Source organism: Chionomys nivalis, chromosome 11, assembly GCF_950005125.1.
Source record: "Chionomys nivalis chromosome 11, mChiNiv1.1, whole genome shotgun sequence".
Classification (NCBI taxonomy): Eukaryota; Metazoa; Chordata; class Mammalia; order Rodentia; family Cricetidae; genus Chionomys; species Chionomys nivalis.
Window position 1 is genome coordinate 62210377 of NC_080096.1, and position 23639 is coordinate 62234015.

A 23639-nucleotide genomic window follows, 5' to 3' on the forward strand; every position below is an offset into this window, starting at 1 on the left:
CTCCTAAGTCTCAGACAACAGCTAAGCCACCAGCTAATTAACCCAGGGTCTCAGGCTTTCCCTGGGGGGCTTCAAAAATACAGAACCAAGTGAAGGCAGGACACCATTAGCACTGCATAATGTCAGCAAACACTTAATGTGTTTGCTTTGCCTGCCTGCTGACCACCTGCCTTCCCACCCTACCAGGCAGGTAGCATATATGGGATGTCCTGGCTGCAGTCCTACAGAGAGAGCCTCTCCTTTGGGCCTGGCCTTCTGTGAGCCTAATCTCAATCTCTGGGCCCTGGTAGCATGTATCTCCTCTTACTTCAGCTGCTTGTGCTCTTGCCTCTGGGGAAGGCAGGCCGATGTGTGGACGGCTGCCAGAGCTCATTCTCCTTTGTGCTCCTGGAAAGGGGTCGCAGAGATCTCCACATGGCCAACCGTGAGGAGGGAGAAGACAAGCCAGATCTGTTTGTGGCAGTGCCACACCTCCTAGGCGCCAGTCTGGCTGGGGAAGGCCAGCGGCAGAGAGAGAAGATGCTGTCCAGGCTTGGAAGACTCTGGAAGAAACCTGAGACGGAACTTCACTCCAGAAAGGATGTGGAAAATGATCATGTCTCATTGGGGATCCAGGCCCTCACTCAGCCAGCAGATGAGAGGGAAGTGGAGAGGTCCCCTCTTCAGGAGGAAGCCAAGAAATTCTGGCAACGCTTCATGTTCAGGAAGGGCCCGGCCTCGCAGGGGGTTGTCTTGCCCATCAAAAGCCACGAAGTACATCGGGAGACCTGCAGGACAGTGCCCTTTAACCAGGTATGCACTGTAAGGGGAAAACAGCCAGAGTCTGTAAGACTTGGGGACAGATAGGACAAATGCAAGATGGAAAGAGACTGACAAGAGACTGTGCCATGCCTGTTCACATTTGGTCCTCGGGTATTCGTTGTGGGATTTGACAAAATGTGATTAATTTCCCTCATTTCCTTCTCATGTCTCCTTTGTGTCCTGGATTCTGGAAATGCTTCAAGTGGCACGGTCAGTCTTGGTGGTCACCATTTTGAAGGCACAGAGTTTGTTGAGCGTGTATATTTTTACTGGTTATCATCCATATAGAAAAGTAAGGTTATGCTCTCAGGCCCCTGAGAATTCAGAGCGATTGCCAAAACTATCTTACAGCTTATCTCTATATTCATGAAGAGGTAGAAAAGCAAGTATATCACACTGGAGGTGAAGTGGGCTACCTCGGCTATCTCCCTGGGTGCCCTACTTCATTTCTGACACCCACACCTTACTATTTCTCAGGTCCACGACAGTTTTCTTTAATAGTTGCTGAAATTATTTGACCTTGAAAATGCCCCTGCAGAAACTCTAGGCTGTGGTTCTCATTATCATTTCTTGACATCGTGATAGCAAAACATAATTTAGAGTGTAATTTATGTTTCTCTTAGGTTTTCAGAAATAACCGTAATGTGAAATGACATCTCTTTCCTTATCTGACTTTCTCACTTGTGCTGGCTAATTTGTAGTGACCAAGACCAGTTCTGTACTCTTAAGACAAAGGAACATTCTAGTATTCTGCTTTCTCCAGTTCTGGCAACGCCTATATTCCAAATGCTAAGTTAAAGGAGAGAAAATGCATCAAAAAGACACTAAACCAGAAGCAGTGCAGGAGAGACTAAAATTTTACAGTCTAGTAACACCGCCCAATTAACTAGCCAGTATTCTAAGGCAATTGCCTGTGTAGCAATGGCAAGTCAATCATCAAGTAATAATATCTGCTTTGCCGGTCTGTGTGCAATTAGAAAATTGCTCCTAAGACTCGGGCAATCAAGTTTTCTTTGAAAGTCTTACTTTTTAATTCTATTGCTAATTAAATTAAAATGAAGGCGTTTGACTCATATTTTGGAAGACACATAAAACTGGGTATCTGGAGTTATGAGAAAAGCAGCAAAGGTGATGTAACTTAGGTATATACATCATGACTCTGCTGCTTTGTAGACCTGACTGCTTCACAGCTCAAATAAAACAGGACAGAACTGAACTCATGGTCTCTGGCCTATTCCATGGTTAACTGACCAGTATTTACTGAAAAACTGCTGTACACAATGCACTATGGAGAACAGAACGGTGGGATATGGTGTGGTTAAGTAAGAAGGCTGCCATTACAGCTTTTTGTTTCCAATTGGTTATATCCAACTAAATGGAAATCTTTATGGTGTTTATAGTGGAAATTATTTTCATGTTAACTTTAGGCTTTTTAGAGGTTAACTGATGAGTTACGCGATAAAGAAAGCTTTGGTGAGGTGGCTTTGTCCCTAACGAACTCCCTGTCTTGGATATCACAAAGTGTATTCTCAATTTAGATCATTCTAAATCATCCTTCTGTGTCAGGAGATGCCTTGAGATGACCCAACCTGTTTGCCTTTCAGACAATTGTCCACGAAGACTGTGAGAAAGTTGTTGTGCCGAACAACCTCTGCTTTGGGAAATGCGGGTCCATTCATTTTCCTGGAACGGAGACATTCCCCTCCAACTTCTGCTCCCATTGCTCACCCGCCAAGTTCACCACCGTGCGTCTGAGGCTGAACTGCACCAGCCCAATCCCCGTGGTCAAGATGGTGATGCAGGTGGAAGAATGCCACTGCCTGGCTCAGGCAGAGCATGGAGAGGGACACGCCCTACCAGCCGGTTCCCAGGAGTCCTTCATCCCTTGACCTTCGGCTTCAGAAGCTGTCCCATGATTACCTCTGAAAGCAAAACCCCAACAGAAAAAGTGGGGGTTGCTCAATATGTAAATGTTCAGTGGTTACAAAGAGGGGAAGTAGCATCCATTCTTTTTTTTTTTTTTTCACTTTGTGTTTAGACCAGGAATTATGTAGTCTGGTCCAGCCTCAGACTTGCTGTATGACTAGGAATGACTGTACTCTCTGGATCCACTTCCTGGGTGTTGGGTTTTCAGGCACACACTGTACCACCTAGCTCTCAGTTAGAGGGATTTCTAAAAGGATTTTGCATATTTCGAAACTGCCTTTGAGATGTAGGAAACGTTTTGATTCTATTGAATTGTTCTTGCCACAGATGTGGGAAGCAACTTGCTTGATGGCCCATATCTTTTCTTTTCTTCCTGTACTCCTCACACGAAGCTTTTACTGCGGGTTCTCCAACTTTAAAGAGGGAACCCTGATGCTTCTCTTCGCAGTTTATACATGGAGGGGACTCAGGCACTAGGAACCAAGCCATTTCCTAGAGTTTGAGGAAAATGCATGAACAGTATTAGAGTCAAAGGCCATCCAGGAGGGGCTGGAGAGATGGCTCAGAGGTTAAGAGCATTGCCTGCTCTTCCAAAGGTCCTGAGTTCAATTCCCAGTAACCACATGGTGGCTCACAACCATCTGTAATGGGGGTCTGTTGCCCTCTTCTGGCCTGCAGACATACACACAGACAGAATATTGTATACATAATAAAAAAAATTAAAAAAAAAAAGGCCATCCAGGAATGTTACTGAGAAACTCAGTAAGTCTCAAATACATTGCAAGTCATTTAGAAGGGAAACGGTTTATAGGTGACATCTTCTGCTTACATCCCCCTTGAATCTTGTGGCAAGCTGGGCTTCTAACTACTGTGGAAGAGCGTGTGTGACAAACAGAACTCCACAGATCCTTCAGTTTCAAGTTCTGAATGTGATTGGAATGGTGTATTAAATTTTAGTGTATGAAGAATTCTTGAAAATACTGTGTCACATAAATGTCTGGTATTGGTCTTTCAGGACTATTTCTGAAATGACTTCATGAGCTTCTGACATTGGCCATGGGCTTCTGATGTCACAAGCAATCTCTGTGTAAGTCATTCAGTCACTGTCTCTTAGCAGCTGCCTCTTCCCAGCCTGCATTTATTTGTGTCCAGCTATTACATAGCATTGACTCTTCCCAGGTAGATTACTTTTTAATAGTAGTTTTTGAATATTTATTTAGAAATTACTTGATTTAGATCCCTTTGCTTTTAGTACCCACACACTTACACCCCCACATTTCCCCGAGTAATGACTAATTATGTTTATAAAGAAATTAATTTTACATTTTAACTTAGTTCCTCTTAAATCACCATCTAACATGATGCTTTGAAGAAGCAAGTGCATTTATAGTGAGCGTGTATTATGCAACATATCAATGTAACAGAATATGAGCTACAGAGATACACATGTGGCGTTTACAGCAGAATGTATTATACCCTTTGGTGGTCAAAGACAACCTAATTGGCCAAGATGTGGTCATAAGCATAAAATTGTTAAGCATTAATGATATCCCAGCTGGTCAATATTTTTTGGTGCCAAAAGTTATTGAGCATCTGTCTCGTGTGCAGCTGCCTAACCCTGATTATGTAAACCCATTTCTGTCAATCGGGGTCCCCTTCTTCTCCTAACACCCTCACAAATCCCGCTCATCTATACTTACAAATAGACTCTCAAGCCCAAGCTCCAAACAATTATTAATTTTATTCAGACTTCTGGTCTGCTCTTCCCTCGCATGTAAACTCCAGATGTGCTAGCTGATAGATGGCTAAGAGCTTGCATTCATAAAGTGATTTGTGGGAACCTCATAAAAGTGCCCATTCACATACATTTTTACTTGCAAGAAAAAGCAGTGTCCAGTGGCTCGGTGTATAAAACACGGGAACAAAGGACACTGTTGAGAGGAAATGCACAAATAGTGTATCCCTCAGACAGTAGATCAAATCCATCTACTCCTCTCAAGAAACCGATGAAGCAGGCAGTCACCTATTTTGCCTGTAAAGAGAGCCTGTCTTGAAAGTTCAAGTGACTTTGTCTAAATGTGCAGGGGCATCATTTTCCTTTCTTTTAATAGACTTGAGAATCTAGATTTCCTTATAGCTGTATTTCAGTATGTGTCTAGATCATACATGGTGAAGGCTGACAAGACAGCACTCCTTCGGTGACACTCTGGTCCAGATATAATTGCTTTCCTCACATAGCTAGGGGACTACATTAGACATGGAAGCTTTCCACTTGTAGTTCTGATTGATGCTTTACACAGAGTGCCCATGAGAAGCTATAGTCAAGGACCTCATTTGGGTCTTCTGATCCAGCTACTTGACATTCCCAGGAGAATGTCTATTTGTATTAAATACTCTCATTCCTTCTCTACCATTTTAGCTTTATGTCTCACAGGTCTCTTTCTGGAGATGTCTCACCACGCTGTTCTATCTGAGTATGTCCCTGGATCAGGTTCTTTGTTAAACATTGCGATCACTTTATTAGTCCTCTCTATGAACGTCATCCTAAATTTTGGTTTTATTTTTCTCTCATAAAGAAAGGAAGGAAAGAAGGAAGGGAGAGAGAGAGAGAGAGAGAGGTGAGGGTTGGAGAGCTGGGAAAATGGCTCAGTCAGTAAGGAGCTTGTCATACAGGCTGGGAACTTGAGTTCATGTCCCTAGTAGCCATGTAAAAGCTAAGAGGTGACACACATCTGTAAACCCAGCCCCGGCATATGTGCGTGCGTGCGTGTGTGTGTGTGTGTGTGTGTGTCAGTGTGTACGTGCATGCATTCATGGAGTCGATGAACCAGTCAGCCTAGAGAAATCCATAAGCCCCAGGCTCAGCAAGAGATCCTGTCAGAGAGATAATGAGGAAGACACCCAGCAATGACCTTTGACCTCCCCTCCATGATACTCATTCACACGAATCTGTGCTTTTAACATTGGATCTCTTCTGATATTTTGGCAGTCTTGTATACACATTGCTCAGTAGTGCACACTATTGTCTTTGTGTGCATGCTTTGTTCATCGAAGATTCCCCAGTTACATATATGCTGTGCACTAGCTTGAGCGCAAGTTAAACGGATGCTTGGCTCCTGTGGAGCTTCTGCTCCTGCAGTGGGATGGCCAAGGAACTTGAAAATCAAACAGCTGTAAAGGGAAAAAATGAAGTGTCTATATGCTGTGTGCAGGGCAGCATCCTAGAGACAGGTTGCTTTCTATTAAGTGGTCTCTGCAAGTGGGGACATTAAAGTGGTGCCCTTTTAATGGGTAACATAATTTCTTTTGATGGTCTATGGCAGTCTCTTCTCTGCACAGTATCCTATCTTTTATCTCCAATTCCTTTCGATATGTTTTTCCTAATTGTTTCTAAGCTGACATTCAGTATTCTCTGCAGAGAGCAGGTGAGTGAGATTTAGGACTTTGTTTTCCCAGTGTGCACTTGCTTTGGACATTTGTTGACAAGGGTCTATGTTGTTTTTCACACATAATGCATTTGCCACTGGTTGTCTGCTTCATATTCTTCCAGGGCCTATGAATTTGACAGGAGCAGAAACTTCTTGAGACAAAGAAAGGAAAAGATCGTGCACTTATTTTTGAAGACTGGTCTGGAAGTAACTCAAATGACCCTTATCCCATGGTTAGCCCAAACAAGTCATGTGGCCGTCCTAAATCCAATGGTGTTTGAAGGTACTAATTTTATTGATATTGCTATTTTAAATAAAGGATTTCATATATCCCAGCCTGGTCTAGAACTCACTGTGTAGCTGAGGATGACTTAGGACTTCTGATTCTTCTATCCCCACCTCGCAAGCATCACGGTTACAGTGTTTGCCATCACTGCCAGTTTCTATGTTTGGAGTTGTAACCCTCCACCAAGGCAAGACACAGGATTTTCTTTGACATGTTGTTCATTGAATTCATAATTAAGAATACCATTCAATTCCTGAATTTTTAGGAGATTTATTCTAAGCAAGACCCTACACTAAGAGCTTCAGGTTATTTAAAGATAAACGGGATACGTTTCCTTCTACTTCAAGCCTTTCGGTGTGCAGCAAAGATGATGTGTGAACCAGATAAGACAGCGACTCTTGTAGGCACAGGAAGGGCTTCTAATCATTGAGACGTTATTATGTTTGGATGATTTAAATCCTTTTAGTGGACGTTTCCCAGTTATGTGAGTGCGTGCTGTGTGAGTGTTGTTGAGAATGGAATCTACAGCCTCACGCATGGCAGGACAGCTTTCTACCCAAGCCATATGATGTGGGAGGTCCCTCTGTACGCTGCGAATATGTGTTGCTTTTACTGGTTGATGAATAAAGCTGCTTTGGTCTATGGCAGCTGCTGAAGGAATAAGAGGCCAGAGCATTACCGGTAAGCTACGGGGCACAAGACGACACATAGATTATTAGAAACAGGTTAATTTATATGTAGAGCTAGCCCGTAAGAAGTCCAAGCCATCGGCCAGTTTTTAATTAATATTAAACCTCAGAGTGGTTGTTTAGGAACTGGCGGGTGGAGGAGAAACCTCCGGTTACACTCATATAGTTTTTTCCCCCTGAAATTAAAGACTTCATTCATTCATTGGTGCTAGAGAGGTTGCTCAGAGGTTAAAAGCACTAGGTGGATGCTCTTCCAGAAGACCAGAGTTCTACTCCAAGTGCTTGTATGGTGACTCACAACCGTTTGCAACTCTACTTTCAATGTCCTTCTTTGGCTTCCAAGGGCCCTGCAGATGAATTGTATACAGATATACATGCAGACAAAGTGTCCATACACATAAAATAAAAATAAAGAAAATTTTTTTTAAGAATTTAATTCATCCAGTCTCCTATATTTATGTGTGTCTGTGATGAACCCACCATAAAGAATATGAATAAACAAGCATATGATTAACTGGACCTAAGCCCAGACCTTTGAAGTGTACAGTACAGGAGAAAGAAAATACATGCTTTTGCTTCCCATTCAGTCTTTTATAAAGCATATTGTGCTGATTCCTCCAAAATCTCACCCCCAAACTCACAAACTGTTTTCCGAGGGAAGCCTTCCATAACCCCAGTCAAACTTGAGTTCACTGGTTCCATGGCACTACGTTTTTTTATATCATACTTCATCTCGGGCCATAATTATACTTTTGTTTGTATCGTTAACTGAATTCTAAGCTCCATGAGAACAGGGTATCTTTTCCCCAGCGTAGTCCGTGTCTAGAGGAGTCTAGTATGGAGCAGGTAGGAGCTTGATAATGGGTTTGTAGGTACAAAAGGTAGAGTATTAATGTATGCTCCATGCTGAACACATATAATGTGTCAAGAGCAGTGCCAAGTTCTCTCTCTCTCTCTCTCTCTCTCTCTCTCTCTTTCTCTCTCTCTCTCTCTCTCTCTCACACACACACACACACACACGTATGGGGAGAGATTTTTTTATATAATTTCATTGAATCTGCTTGAAAATGCAGAGTAGAGATTTCAGTACCACTTTATAGTTGCTGATAATCAGACCCCCACAATAGTCACCTTGCTAAGGAGTCACTGCTAGGCAGTGGCAGGAGGTGAATGACTCCCAAACTCCAGTTCCTTCCTACGCTGCTTCAAGATAGAAAAAAAGTATGTGTATGTCAGTAAATATAAAAATTCTATGCTATACGCAACCATTTGCACGTAAAAGCATGCGTGTACCTATAGCACACGATAAGCCTGAGGTTCATTCAGTGGTCCCAAGCCTTTTCTAAAGTAGCAATAGTAATGCGTTTTCGATTTTGGTGCTAGAAAACAGCCCAGAGGTATTAAACTATGCAGGACTTATTTCACTGAAAATGAAGCCTGGCCAAGTCAGAATCTCTACACTCCCTTAGGGACATGGGCTCCTTCCTTTTTGCCTGTTACTGCCAATCCTCATAAGCTCTTCTCAGTGACACCGTGGTTGTTGTTCCATCATCCACAGGCCAGTGTCTATAGCAGAGAAGCAAAAGGATGTCCAGCGATGTCTTAGCCTGCAAGTGTGCTGGGACTTGAGCCCCAGCTCTGCAGACAATTCTTTTCCATTTTCCCCCCTTGTAAAGAGCTGAGTACGATCAGGAATGCCCAAGATAATCGAATAATGAAATGAAGAAAGAGGATAATATGGCTGTTGGACAGCCCAAACCAGCATCACCCACAGCCGTACTGCTTGTTATCTGGCTGTCATTGCTCTCTAGTTCATAAGCCCTCTAACAGAAGTCCTGTGTGTTATGTACATCTTTGCCGTACTTCTGTCTCTGATGTATTGTTTTATATTATATATATATATACACACAAATTCATAGTGCCTAATTTTAGTGTTTTAAAGGAACAAAATGGGTATAAATGACTATGTTTCATGAACTACTCTTGGCAGGGTAGCTACATGTGTGGGACTTGTGAATATCAGTGCACACACGTAAGCGTCATGGAGTTTTTGATTACAATACTGTAAAAGGGGTAACTAAACCACGGAAATGTGCACAAATGTTGGGAGTGTTCAGGGCAGAAAGCTTTGCATTTTCCTGAGCATCTCAGAGCTTTCCCAGGGGCCGCGATTGTACCGCAAGATAAACAGAGAGGAAGGGCAGAGGTCAGAGATGCCTGGAGAAACCTTCGAACACTCCTGCACACGCCTCTTCCTGCACAGGCTGGAAAGTCAGGTTTCTGTGCTGGGGACAGGAGTCATGGTTTTGAGCGCAGCCCATGATTTCTGTTTGTCTTGTCTGGGCTGGATCTGCACTGCGGAGTTTGGGGGAGGTGAGAGGGTGAGTAACCTCACTGAGCTAGGGACACTTCCCGTAAGGCTAGTTTCCTAAACCAGGCCTCCAGTCCCCACCCAGACGTTCAGCTCAGATTGCCACACAATGGCTTCCATCCTACCCCTTCCCCATTGTCCTCCTCCTTCTCTGGTAAAAAACAAAACAAACAAACAAGCAGCAATGACCCACCTGGGCAGGGTTTGTGCTAATACTTTCCAAGGAAATTGTTACAATTTCCTTTTGCCAACCAACTAAAAGAAACACCTCTTTCATGACCAATGCCAGAAAACAAGAATTTCCAGTGGCCATGTTTTGCATAATGTAATCACTTCAATGCAAGGGTCCTGGATTCCTGTTCAACCAAGGAAGTGAACACTTCCTCAGGCAAAGGATCCCCCCTCTTCTAGATGCATCTTCCTAGCTAATGATATCGTAGTACGCTGGTAAACAGTCCTCCCGGGAACGTGGTTGGGACCATGAGCTGTAGTGTAGGTCGTTACAGGGTTTTCTAACAGGCAAAAGCAGACTCCATGCCCATTTCCCTGTTTGCCCTTAAAGGCGATGAGATCATGGCAACATTGTAACGAAAATGACGATAATCTCCGTTTTTCCTCCGGTCTCACTTTAGTGCCTTTCTCCCTGCTCACCTCATTTCCAAATATTCAGTGATCTGCAGTTCCCCAGGGGCTCCTAATTAAAGTCTGCTAATGTATCTAGCCCACAGCTGTATTAATTCAAAATAAGTACATTTTGAATCTAGGAAGCCTCGGGATTGGGTTGGCTCATGGGGGTACCTTTAATGGCCGTTGCTGGCTCCCTTGCTCAAGAAGACAAACGATGCCTTTTTGAGGAGTTTGGGTTTTATTTCATAGACAACTGTTTTTAACCCTGTGTCTCTACTATAATTCTAGTAGACTTGAGCTTTTGGAATACGGAAACTGTTTTAAGACCTGGAAGTAAGACCCGGGGCCAGCACCTCGGTCTACGTGTTTTAAGCCACACAGGTGATTTTGCCAGACCACAGAAGATGAAGAGTGACTGAAAATCTCTGACCATACCCAGCAAAGTCCTAGGCTCAAATCCAGCACTGGAAAACAAACAAACAACAGGCAAAATAGCAAAAACAAAGCAAAAATGGCACCACATGAATTCTGAAAGCTTGTTCAGACTGTGAGAATCGGCTGCTGGGCTGTTCCCACACCACACTTGGGCGCCTGCGTTCGTTCTTTTACCTGGATGATCTACCGAGTTTTTCTCTACTGCTAAGGAGCCACACTGCTCCCTTCTGATTTACTCAGTTCCTTTGGTTCAATAGCAATGTCTACTTTTCAGAGTCTGATTCAGTGGATTTGGGGGATTCTCAGGAATCTGATTTTTTCCATAAATTACTTAATATGCAAAATAGTTGAAAAAAATGAAAAGTGACAGGAATAGTTTTATGTTCTCCAAGCTTTGACATTCTGCCATATTTCCCTCGTCTCTCCACTTGTATGGATGTGTGCATTTATATTTGATACATATTTGTATTTTGTTGGACAATGTGAAAAGAAAATGTCAGGGTCTAGAGATGGCTCAGCAGGGCAAATCACTTAGAGCTCTTCTAGATAACCACCCATGCTGACCTGCTTATCCTAACTACACATAACTCGAGTATGAGGGGGTTGAATGTCATCTTCTGGCTTTGGTGTGTGCACACAACATAAACATATGCATGCACACACACACATGCACATACATGCACACACACAGATACTTATGTGAGAATAAAAATAACTTTTTGTGTGAATTTTTTCACTTTTACCATAGTGTACTTTCCTTCTAAGAATAATGGATATCGTCATCTGCAATTAAGAAAGTGTCACCATTCCTATTTGCAAGATATCATCCAGTTGCTTGTATCACTAGAAGCACCTTCTGCATCTAGGGCTTCCTATCTAGTATGCTACCCTGGTGGAGCAGAAGACACCTTTGTGGAGTAAACAAGGCTTCCCAAGGCTGTCAAGTCTCATCTGTTCTGGGTAGACTTCAGGAGCAGACCAGACAAATGTCTCCGCTTGTCAGAATGTGCATCCCACGGCACACACGACCTATGCCAAGCCTGGCAGCTCATCCAGCTCTCAGATGCGCCTTCGCTCACCTGCCTGAGCAGTAAGAGGGGGAAAGGCTCTTCCTTGTGCTAGAAACACCAGAGAGGATCCGCCTGCCCTCATCTTTAAATGTGAGTGTACAGCCAGGCATCTGTATCATTAACTCTACTTCCTGCTTTCAGGGAAGAGGCTTGCGTAAGCGTAGCTACTGGTCAACTGACCCCTGATGTGAGTAAAGAGTTAAAATTGCAGCCTGTGGAGCGCTTTGTGCAGCTGTGAGGAGGAGGGGTCATGGGAGTCATAGTGCGGTATGTTTTCACGCTGAAACTGTCTCCACAGCTGCTCCTGCATATGCTATAATTTTAATACACTCTTAATAGTTACAGAGCACCTACACAAGCCTTCATAATGACAGCCTGGCCGTTCCAGAAGCAATTAATAAATGACTACAGATCCAGGAAAGAGTCTGAGGATTTATACTTTTACAAGAAGGCTCCTGGACACAGGACTTTCTAAGCCCAAGGTCATACTCTACTATTTGCCTACGTGTCTCCTTACAGGCACATGCCCCAGGCTTTTCCTAAGCAACAAATGTCAGAGAGATGAAGGAGTGAACAGGATATCGCTTGCTAGAAGAACACTAGAGTTAGTTTTTGTAACTCTGTTATAATGAACGTTTCCACTTGCTGGAGAGGGCAGAGAACAAGACTATCAGAAAGGCAGTGTGTGCTGTATATTGTATGCATCTGTGAGCTTGTGGATATCACTATCCAGAGCTGCACAGACAACTAATAAACCCAACCTGCGTCTTCAGGGCAGCCAGCCGGTCTTTCGCTGTTGAGTCTACTTAATTTCTAGATGCCTGTTTAATGCAGACTTTTCTTCCTCATAACTTTATCCTTCATGTTCTAGCAAATTTTCTCAGGCATATTTGCTGTTCCACACATGTCAATTAGTGTGCACAAGCATGTGTGTGTGTGTATGTGCATGTGGGCATGTGTGTGTGTGTGTGCACATGTACGCACGCATGTTCACTTGTGAGCTTATGTGTGTTTAACCAGCTAAGTCTGAGCCTTTCTTCTCTGGCACTGTAGAATGTCAAATAAGGAAATGCCAGTGACCTAAATTTTCCAGGTATTAGATGTGGATGCCATAAACTCCAAAATGGTCTGATGAATTCATATATATTTGGAATATCTCTTAAAAAGCTATTTCTCCAATGATTGCAGCCTTAAGACACAACAGAAATTACTGTCCCCCCCCCCCCCCGTACCTTAATTTTCCTTAAAGGACTCAATTTATCCTGTAGTTGACAGACTTACACTGAGAAGTGTGAACTGTCTCCTCAGTTGCCTACAGGTGTGAACTGTCTCCTTGACCGCCTGCAGGTGTGAACTGTCTCCTTAGCTGCCTGCGGGTATGAACTATCTCCTTAGCCGACCAGTCTCTTCCCGGTGCTGGTCCTTTTTCCCCGCCCCCTTTGAAAACACTGCACATTTGTTCTGGTACCCTAACGGAGAAGTTAGAAACCATTAAAATCTAAGTACTCAGCTGTTCTTCTCTCTGCTCAAACATCTCCCACCCCACCATCCCCCTGCCTCTTGTTTTTTGTCTTTTGATTCTGCTGACTGAGTGACTGATCCTTCTTCTGGCTAAGCTAACCTTCCTGCTGGGTCTATTGATTCCATTGGTGTCTTTGCTCCCAATTTTAATTTTTCTTTTCCCACCCCAGGATTTTGTCCTAGAGATAAATCCAGGCTTCTTTCTCCTAAAACACAAATTCAAAATACCGTCTTGGATTATCAGCTTTTTGCGGCAATAATCAATGCTTCCATTTCCAAATAGTCTACTTCCTCTTGAATTATCTAGTAATTCAAATGGATTCTTGGTTCTTCAGGAAAATTCTCATCACCAAATCCAATGGTCTTTCCTCAGCACCTTGGTCAGCCTTTTTATGTTTTCCCCTCTCTTGACCCCATTCCTTCTCTTGCTTCCGGAACATCTAAAACCCTTCAGAGTCTGCAGTAAGTAAACACCAGACTCAAACCCATCTCCAACTGTCTGGTTGCCATTCTGATTCTTGTTTTGAATGCCCCCCCCATTTTCTCAAAGGCAAGGATTTATAGTCACCGATGTAACAGGCCAGATAAAGCCTGAACCCGTGGTTCAAATTATAATTGTATTGATACACAGCCTTCTTGCTCATTTGCATTGTCTAAGGCTTCTTTTCAGTGCAATGTTAGAGCTGAATGGTTGCAACGAAAGGCTCGAGATCCAAAACTAGTTCTATCTCTCTATAGAATGCTGAGGCCCCATCCTGTGGGTTCTAGTCACTTGACATTTTCCTGTTTGTAGGTGTGGCGGTGGGCAAGGACAGACATACAGCCATTGGCTTTTTAGCTAAACCTCTGCAGATAACACATTGGCAACTTATCTTCTTCTCCTCTCTCTGCTCTTCTTCTTCTAAGTCATTTAATCTTTATATTCCATCTACAGAAATGGCAAAGGGTAAAATGTTCATAGCTACTTTTGCCTTACTTCTCAGAAGCAAGACGTGACAAGTTTCTTTGCTTAAGTTATCAATGGGGACACACATATTTAAAAAGGAAAAAAAGGTTTTAAACAAACAGGACATTCATAAAGTCAAGAGCTTATTGAGATTTTTGTTTTGTTTTGTGCATTAACTTAAGCTGTTATCAAATCAAATGGGTTTACATCTTGGTGAGGATAAAGCCCAAACTAGAGTGACCAAGAGATGGAACCTGGTGAGTTCATACATAATCATGTGGGAAAGGACTCTGAGTGCAGGCACTTTCCTAAGCATGCTCAGTTTAATGTTGTAATGTGAGCGGCAGGGCTGCGTCCCCGGCACCCGGCCGCCCTCATGGCTTAGCTTATGCCCCAAAATAATTACACGGAAACTGTATTCTTTTAATCACTGCCTGGCCCATTAGTTCCAGCCTCTTATTGGCTAGCTCTTACATATTGATCTAACCCATTTCTAATATTCTGTGTAGTACCACGAGCTGGCTTACCAGGAAAGATCTTAACCTGCGTCTGTCTGGAGTGGGAGAATCATGGCGACTCCTGATTCAGCTTCTTTCTCCCAGCATTCTCTTCTGTTTACTCCACCCACCTAAGGGTTGGCCTATCAAATGGGCTAAGGCAGTTTTCTTTATTAGTTAACCAATGAAAGCAACAGATAAGATACAAGACCCACCTCCATCATTTCCCCTTTTTCTGTTTAAACAAAAAAGAAAGGCTTTCACTTTAACATAGTAAGATTACATATAGCAAAACAGTTATCAAGCAAGAATTACAGTTACAATATTTGTATCTATTTTATCCTTTATCATAACTAAGGAAAACTATAACTATAACTAACCATTCTTTAACTCCATCAAAGACTCCAGAAGGATATAATATTACCTAAGTAAACAAGAAATCCAAAACTCTAGAAATGACAGAGACATCTCGCTGTTTGTACAGTCACCCAAAGTTCCTCTGTACTGTTGGGGCATCCATCTTTGGCCTTCAGGCCCATAGTATCCAGCAGACATTTCCATGAAGCAGGGAATTCTAAAGCAGTTCACTCACTTTCTGCTGTGTCCTGCAGAATGTCTCATAGACTCTTATAGGTCAGGAACTCCGAAAGACCATCTCACCTTTAGGCAAGTTCAGCAGTCCTCTCTGCGGGTTCTTTGTGTCCAGTTTATGCAACAGTCCAGGCAAGAACAGTTTCTTGCCCAAATGGCTATCAAACTCCATAAGGAGCCTCTTCGATGCCCATCATCCTCTTGAAGTAGATTGGTGCTGCCAGGAGCAGACGTGTCTCATTGTCATGAAAAGCCCTAAGTTATTAAAACATTTTAAATGCCATATTCTGCAGTCTTTGAAAGATATGAAGAATGCCTATCTAGCTGAAATATATCTATGCACATCTAGAAAATCTAACTAACATGACTAAAAGCTTGACAATTATCGATGATTATCCATTAACAACCTATATACGTTACATTTTTAAATGAACTACACAATCACAATACCTTAATCAATATTAGAAATATGCATATACATATAACAAAACTGACCTTATAATCCATACCAATGCAAATTATTCATATCTATATCATTTCCCCCTTTAAATGTAAAAGAACAGCTATAAACAATATTCGGGAACATGGGCGCAGTTTTTTCTCTCCAAACTGCTTCCTGCTGAATGGGGGCGTCGTTAATTAGGTCTTTCATGGTATAACCTGTATGCCAGGGTCATCTCAGTTGGCAGTTGAGTGAAGTAATTTTTTGAGGGTGTTCACAGCAACCTTTCAGGAGGGCGTGGTCTATCATACCATATTGGGATAGATGCAATCCACAGAGTCTCATCCTCTGTGAAAACAAAAGAAGACCCTCTCCAAAGCATCATATCCTTAGACCCATATTCTGAAATCATAATACCCTTATATCCATTCTGGTTTAGCTTGGCAGCCCATATAATGAAATGTCTCTCTGTACTTAGCTCCTTCACAGTCAAAAATATTAAAGAAAACACAATAATACAAAGAATCCAGACTCTCTGTGAATTTTCCATTTTTACGTGGCTTATTTTTCTTTATTTCTTTTAATCTACAACTATCTGTACTCTGTCTCTTTAAAGACTTTACCCTTTTTAAGACATTAACTTTATTCTTCATATATATATTTTTCTCTCTCTCAAGCCTACGTACATTCATCCAACAGTGTCTGAATCAGTTCTATTGTGAATCTGTAATTTTTTTACTATCCAGGAGCATTTTTTAAAATATTAAGCAGTTCTTTTTTTTTTTTTTTTTTTTTTTTTTTTTTATTTTTTATTCTTTTTTTAATTAAAATTTCCACCTGCTCCCCGTTTCCCATTTCCCTCCCCTCCTCCCAAATATTGCCCCCTCCCCCCACTCCCCTCCCCCTATCCCCACTCCTCTTCTCCTCCCCCCACACCATTCCCCCTCCCTCTCGATACTGAAGAGCAGTCCAAATTCTCTGCCCTGCGGGAAGACGAAGGTCTTCTATCTACGTCCAGGAAGGTGAGCTTCTAAACAGGCTAAGCTCCCACAAAGCCAGTTCATGTATTAGGATTGAAACCTAGTGCCATTGTCCTTGGCTTCTCATCAGTCTTCGTTGACCGCCATGCTCAGAGAGTCCGGAATCAACCCATGCTTATTCAGTCCCAGACCAGCTGGCCTTGGTGGGCTCCTAATAAATCAGTTCCACTGTCACAGTGGGTGGGTGCATCCCTCGTGGTCCTGATTTTTTGCTCTTGTTCTCCCTCCTTCTGCTCCTCATTTGGACCTTAAGAGCTCAGACCGTTGCTCCAAATTGAGACTCTGTCTCTACCTTGATCCATCGCCAGATGAAGGTTCTAAGGTGATATGCAAGATATTCATCAGTATAGGATAGGGTCATTTCAGGTTCCCTCTCCTTAGTTGCCCAAGGTACCAGCTGGGGACATATTCCTGGACACCTGCGAACCCCTCTAGAGTCAAGTCTCTTGCCAACCCTAAGATGGCTCCCTTAGATAGGATATATACTTCGCTGCTCCCGTATCCATCCTTCCTATATCCCAACCATCCCAATCCCCCGAGCTCCTCCCATCCTCCCCTTCTCATATTTCTCATCCCATTTCCCCTTTGCCCCATGCCACCTCACCCGCAAGTTCCCAGTTTTTGCCCTGCAATCTTGTCTACTTCCCCCTCTCCATGCGGATGACTATATGATTTTCTTTGGGTTCACTTTCTTATTTAACTTCTATAGGATCACACATTATATGCTTAATGTCTTTTACTTATGGCTAGAAACCGATTATGAGTGAGTACATCCCATGTTCCTCTTTTTGGGTCTGGGATACCTCACTCAGGATAGTGTTTTCTATTTCCATCCATTTGCACGCAAAATTCGAGAAGTCATTGTTTTTTACTGCTGAGTAGTACTCTAATATGTATATATTCCACAATTTCTTCATCCATTCCTCCATTGAAGGGCATCTAGGTTGTTTCCAGGTTTTGGCTATTACAAACAATGCTGCTATGAACATAGTTGAACAGATACTTTTGTCATTTGATGTGGCAAGGAAAGTAAAGGATCTATTTGACAAGAACTTTAAGTCAATGAAGAAAGAAATTGAGGAGGATACCAGAAAATGGAAGGATCTCCCTTGCTCTTGGATAGGGAGGATCAACATAGTAAAAATGGCAATTCTACCAAGGGCAATTTATAGATTCAATGCAATCCCCATTAAAATCCCATCAAAATTCTTCACAGATCTTGAGAGGACAATAATCAACTTTATATGGAGAAACAAAAAACCCAGGATAGCCAAAACAATCTTATATAATAAAGGATCGTCTGGAGGCATTACCATCCCTGACCTCAAACTCTATTACAGAGCCTCAGTATTGAAAACAGCTTGGTATTGGCATAAAAACAGAGAAGTCGATCAATGGAACCGAGTAGAAGACCCTGATTTTAACCCACAAACTTATGAACACCTAATTTTTGATAAAGGAGCTAAAAGTATTCAATGGAAAAAAGAGAGCATCTTCAACAAATGGTGCTGGCAGAACTGGTTGTCAACGTGTAGAAGAATGAAAATAGATCCATATCTATCACCATGCACAAAACTCAAGTCCAAATGGATTAAAGACCTCAATATTAGTCTGAACACACTGAACCTGATAGAAGAAAAAGTTGGAAGTACTCTACAACATATGGGTACAGGAGATCACTTCCTACGTTTATCCCCAGCAGCACAGACATTAAGGGCAACATTGAATAAATGGGACCTCCTGAAACTGAGTAGCTTCTGTAAAGCAAAGGACACTGTCACTAAGACAAAAAGGCAACCCACTGACTGGGAGAAGATCTTCACCAACCCTGCAACAGACAAAGGTCTGATCACCAAAATATATAAAGAACTCAAGAAACTAAACTTTAAAATGCTAATGAACCCAATAAAAAAATGGGGCACTGATCTGAACAGAGAATTCTCAACAGAAGAAATTCAAATAGCCAAAAGACACCTAAGGTCATGCTCAACCTCCTTAGCGATAAGGGAAATGCAAATTAAAACAACTTTGAGATACCATCTTACACCTGTCAGAATGGCTAAAATCAAAAACACCAATGATAGCCTTTGCTGGAGAGGTTGTGGAGAAAGAGGCACACTCATTCATTGCTGGTGGGAATGCAAACTTGTGCAACCACTTTGGAAAGCAGTGTGGCGATTTCTCAGGAAATTTGGGATCAACCTACCCCAAGATCCAGTAATACCACTATTGGGAATATACCCAAGAGATGCCACATCAAATGATAAAATATTAAGCAGTTCTTAAAAACCTAAGTTGCACCATTTAGAGGTATTATGGTACTGCCTGTGTCCTGCCCAGTCTAAACCTTAACTGCGCTGTTATTATGGTAATTACGGTAGTTCCTGCCTGAGACCAGCAGAGTTCTGCACGGCGGAGCTGAGCTGCTCCTGCATCAGAACCATTTGGTGCCCCTGAGTCACACACAGTTCCAGGCACACAGCAGTCCACATTGCCATCAAGCAAGCCGTAGCACTTTACTCCAAATGCTCTATTCAAAGACTCTGTCTCCCGCAGGAGCCAGACAGAGATCGCAATGGCGGCACAGCCCAGAGAGCCGGCATTTTAAAACAGCCAGTTTTTTCCTGTTGCTGAGTCAAGACAATTTCTTTGCGGTATGCAACCCAGAAACAGCAAAAAACTGTCTTGAATTCTCTCTCTCTCCTTTTTAAGCCCTCTCAGGTTTTACGTGGAGTTCATTAGCACGTTGGGTGCCACTCTGTTGTAATGTGAGTGGCAGGGCTGCGTCCCCGGCACCCGGCCGCCCGCATGGCTTAGCTTATGCCCCAAAATAATTACACGGAAACTGTATTCTTTTAATCACTGCCTGGCCCATTAGTTCCAGCCTCTTATTGGCTAGCTCTTACATATTGATCTAACCCATTTCTAATATTCTGTGTAGTACCACGAGCTGGCTTACCAGGAAAGATCTTAACCTGCGTCTGTCTGGAGTGGGAGAATCATGGCGACTCCTGACTCAGCTTCTTTCTCCCAGCATTCTCTTCTGTTTACTCCACCCACCTAAGGGTTGGCCTATCAAATGGGCTAAGGCAGTTTTCTTTATTAGTTAACCAATGAAAGCAACAGATAAGATACAAGAACCACCTCCATCAGTTTAAAGTCATAGTCAAGAAGGAAAGATGGAAGACTATTTCTGGGCATGCTCAGCTCAGAAACATCAGGCACATGTTCAGAGGTCAAGATGCTGAACAAGATTGTGTGTAGACACGTTTCATTGGCATCATAAAGATGGCACACAGGAAGATGTTATGAGGTGTCTCTGGGCATGCTCCATTAAAAGGTTTAGAAGAAACAGGAAATGGATACTTTTAAGGTATTGGTTGCAAAAATCATTAAATTTTAGTCCTTTCTATCAAACACTAAAACTTTGTGTATAATGAGAAATTAAAAAATTTCTCCCCTCATCTTTTAAGACATTCCTACAAATCTTTTTCTCTGCCCCACCTTGTAAAACCTTTAAGCAAATGTTTCAATCTCTCCTTTCCAGGAACATTTTTATTCACACAGAGGCCCTGCTGCATTCTGGGGCTTACCCTTTCTGCTTTATTCAATTTCCTTTGCAGAGAATCAAGAATTTGAGGCCAGCCTGGGCTACATAGCCAAAACATCTCCAGAAAGTCAAGGGCTGCCGATGTAACTCCACAGCAATGCTCTTGCTTAGAGTGCACAAAACCCTGAGTTCAGCCACCAGCACTCAGACAAGATGGTCTCCTCTTTGCCATCTACTTTGGTCCACATTTCTTCAAAGGACGAGGGAACAGGGTGACCGTCTCACAGTGTCAGTTCATCCCACCTTGGAAGAAGAGTCCCCGTGTAAACTGCAAGTCTCATTACTGGGACTGGCGGCTACTTTACTGGGCCATTGACACAGAAAGGAGACTATGTCCTGAGGAGTGTTGGCTTTGAGCTGTGACAATGGAGAGTTTTCATTGTTAAATGGTCTGTTAGGACCTAATCAGCTGAAAGAGGCTCATCGCTGCACACTGTCAGAGTTACTGTCTCCCGGGGAGGTGAGGCACTCCTGGGCCAGCCGGATGAGGGACTGCAGGCTTGTAAGGTGGACTTTCATTGGGAAATCTGTAGCTGAATCTGAGGGAGCACAGGTCACTTTGGGAGTGATTGTCATTTGGAAGTGGGGTTAGAAGGAAGGAATTGATCAGGTTTTGAGTGGTGACAGGAAGTAAAGATGACTGTGCAATTGTATATCAGAAGTAACAACTGACGGAAGCCAGCAGCCCAAGGCTTCCATGGTAACAAATCAGTTCTCATCAGAGGGCTTTATTATGGTATAGTTTAACTGCCCTCAGCAGCAATGGTGAGGCTTCATTCGCAGCTTGTTCTGTCTGTCTGTCTGTCTGTCTGTCTGTCTGTCTGTCTGTTCTTCCAGCCTAGAGAGTGTCAGGATTCTTTTCTCTTTTCAGTTGATTTTCATTCTTTCCATCTCAAATAGATTTTAACTTGCTTAGTGTCCAGGGAATCTAAATTCGTATGAACATCTACCAGAATATATTTCCCTTTGACATTTATTAAAATGTAACAATCTTGAGCTGGTATTTATTTAATGTGGTCAAAACACGCAGAGCAAGCAGCCACCAAAAACCAGGTTCAATTTAGAATATTGAAATCTTTCCAAACATACTGCCTCTCTTCATTTTAACAATGATACCTTCAATAACAATCTTTTCCAGTTTAGAGTAGGTAATCGCCCTTGTCTAATGGCTCTTCTTTAGATATAGCTTTGGATCTGCGGCCCGTCATAATTCGACTGTGCCATTCTCTTCTCTTCTGTCTTTCTACCTACTATACTCTTGATCACACCACAGGGTATGGATAGGTTCTCCTGCCTTCATGTGTTCACTAAGTCACACTTCCCTCCTCTGGAAATTTGAACCCTGCTTCCAACCCTACATGTCCTGCTCTGTTTTGCTTCTCTGTGAGGCCACCCTGTTGAGACTGCGAGCTTCTTAGCGACAGCAGCTCTTAGCTTGTGTCTGCCCAGCACTACTTTCACCTTGTCCTCAAATAACTCAGTGGCTCTCCAGAGTTCCCCTAGCTGTTTGAAATTTAAAAGTGGACTTTGCCTACTTTTAACATCTCAGGACACGTTTTTAACCTGATGATCATAACTGACATGTGGGTCTCTTAGAATGTGGGAAGGTGGGAAATTGTGTAGGACTTTATACATAAATATATGAAATAATGTACACATTCATATGTACATATGGATATGTGTGCATGTGTACTTTTCTGAGGAGGAGGTCTGCAACTTACATCATATGTTCAAAGAGATGTACTACTCAAAAAAAAATGGTTAAGAGCAACTTTTAGATTACTAGTCTATTCTGGCATGGGCACCCTGCCACTCACACAGATGGGGGTGATAACTGGAACAACCAAGAAATCATGAATGTGCATCAAATGTGGGTGCTTAGGGCATGGTACCCAGCTGGGCAGGTGGAGAACGCCATCCACCCAAAGCTGCCAAGGGCTATTAGCCAGGGCTGATGAAACTCTGGATTGCACCGATTTTTGGAAATCGCAGTCAAATCCAGTCCTCCCTGGTATTGGCACTGCAGCACAGCAGTTGGCAGAGCTTACCTACCCAAGTGCTCTGCCCGTGCCTTTGTCAGGCACTACCTTGGCAGGGGCAGCACTGTTACTTGTCCCTGTCTGTGTTTTCGTTATTCCCAGACAGAATCACTTTGATTAGTAATCATGCTTCAGCATCACAGATCCACGAAGTAGAGCAGAATTCTGGAGGGAAATACGGCGCGTGGCTCATTTCCATGCTTAAACTGGGTAGAAAGGCTCTTGGGCTGGGGATGGGGTTCATTGGTCAAGTTCTTGCCTAGCAGTTTTGAGGTCCCAGCTTTGGTCCCCACCATGACAGAAACAAAACATTGAGAAAACCAACAGCAATAACGACCAAAAACCTCTTCAGAGAGGTATCTGGTATGGATGCTATATTTCTTCTGTGCACTCACAGTGATGTGAGTCTATCAATACCGTCAATGGTTTGCACGAATCACAGGACAAGATGACACAACCTCATGAGGGAGGTGGTCCTTTGTCTATATCTTTTAACTTCCCACACTAAAGCAGTTCATGTAGGGGGGATATTTTTCTGGCTACTGATACCCTTCCATGCTTTTCCTAGAGAACTTTCTGTGAAATTGGTTTGACTGAAAACAGGCATAAAAAAGCAAGTATCGTTCCAATATTCAAGTGCACTCATATGTCTCGGCTAAGTATTCTGGGCACTTGTTGAGATCATTTAACACAGATTCTTCCTCTTCACAGAGACAGCTGAAGAGACATCAAAACAACATGCAATTCAGGTCACTGGGTTTGGGGAATTCATTGGAAGTGTATTCCTTCAAAGTTACTCCTTACTTTTATTAGTTTTGCCTATTCAAAGAAATCGTTACAAAAATCTCACTATCTGAAACACATAGTGATTACCAAAGTTACTTATTCCAAAGGCAATTGCGACAAGCTTTCCAACACCATAGCTATGTGTAAAAGGGGAACTTGCTCACTTGAAACAGAATAAAACTTGCATCTAGTCAAATCAGTGCTTACCATTGGATTGCTTTAGGTTGCAGTGGTCTAGCTGAACAATTCTAAGACTTGAGTGTGTGTTTTGAATCATCTGACTGGTTGTTAGAACACAGGTTTGTAGGCTTCTCCTCCAAAACTTGTAGGACCGTAGACTGGGGGTGTGGCTGAAAAATATGATTTTTCACAGGTTCCCAGGTGACACAGATGCTGCGTGTCTGGGGATCACACCATGACAAAACTAATCTGTGACTTAGAGGTCATGAGTGTTTGCAATCAGAAAGAACACATTTTCAACTCCCTTGCAGCTTGCGATACTATGAGGGTGCAAACAAGATTCATAAGTGGTTT

General features: G+C 42.7%; 1 protein-coding gene across 1 annotated transcript; it reads left to right on the forward strand.

Moving 5' to 3' along the window:
* Nucleotides 1-291: 291 nt before the first annotated feature.
* On the forward strand, nucleotides 292-2690 carry Cer1 (cerberus 1, DAN family BMP antagonist). The gene is made up of 2 exons (XM_057783443.1): nucleotides 292-792; nucleotides 2406-2690. The coding sequence occupies exons 1-2, from the start codon at nucleotides 292-294 to the stop codon at nucleotides 2688-2690; spliced, it is 786 nt and encodes a 261-aa protein (XP_057639426.1).
* The last annotated feature ends 20949 nt before the right edge of the window (nucleotides 2691-23639 follow it).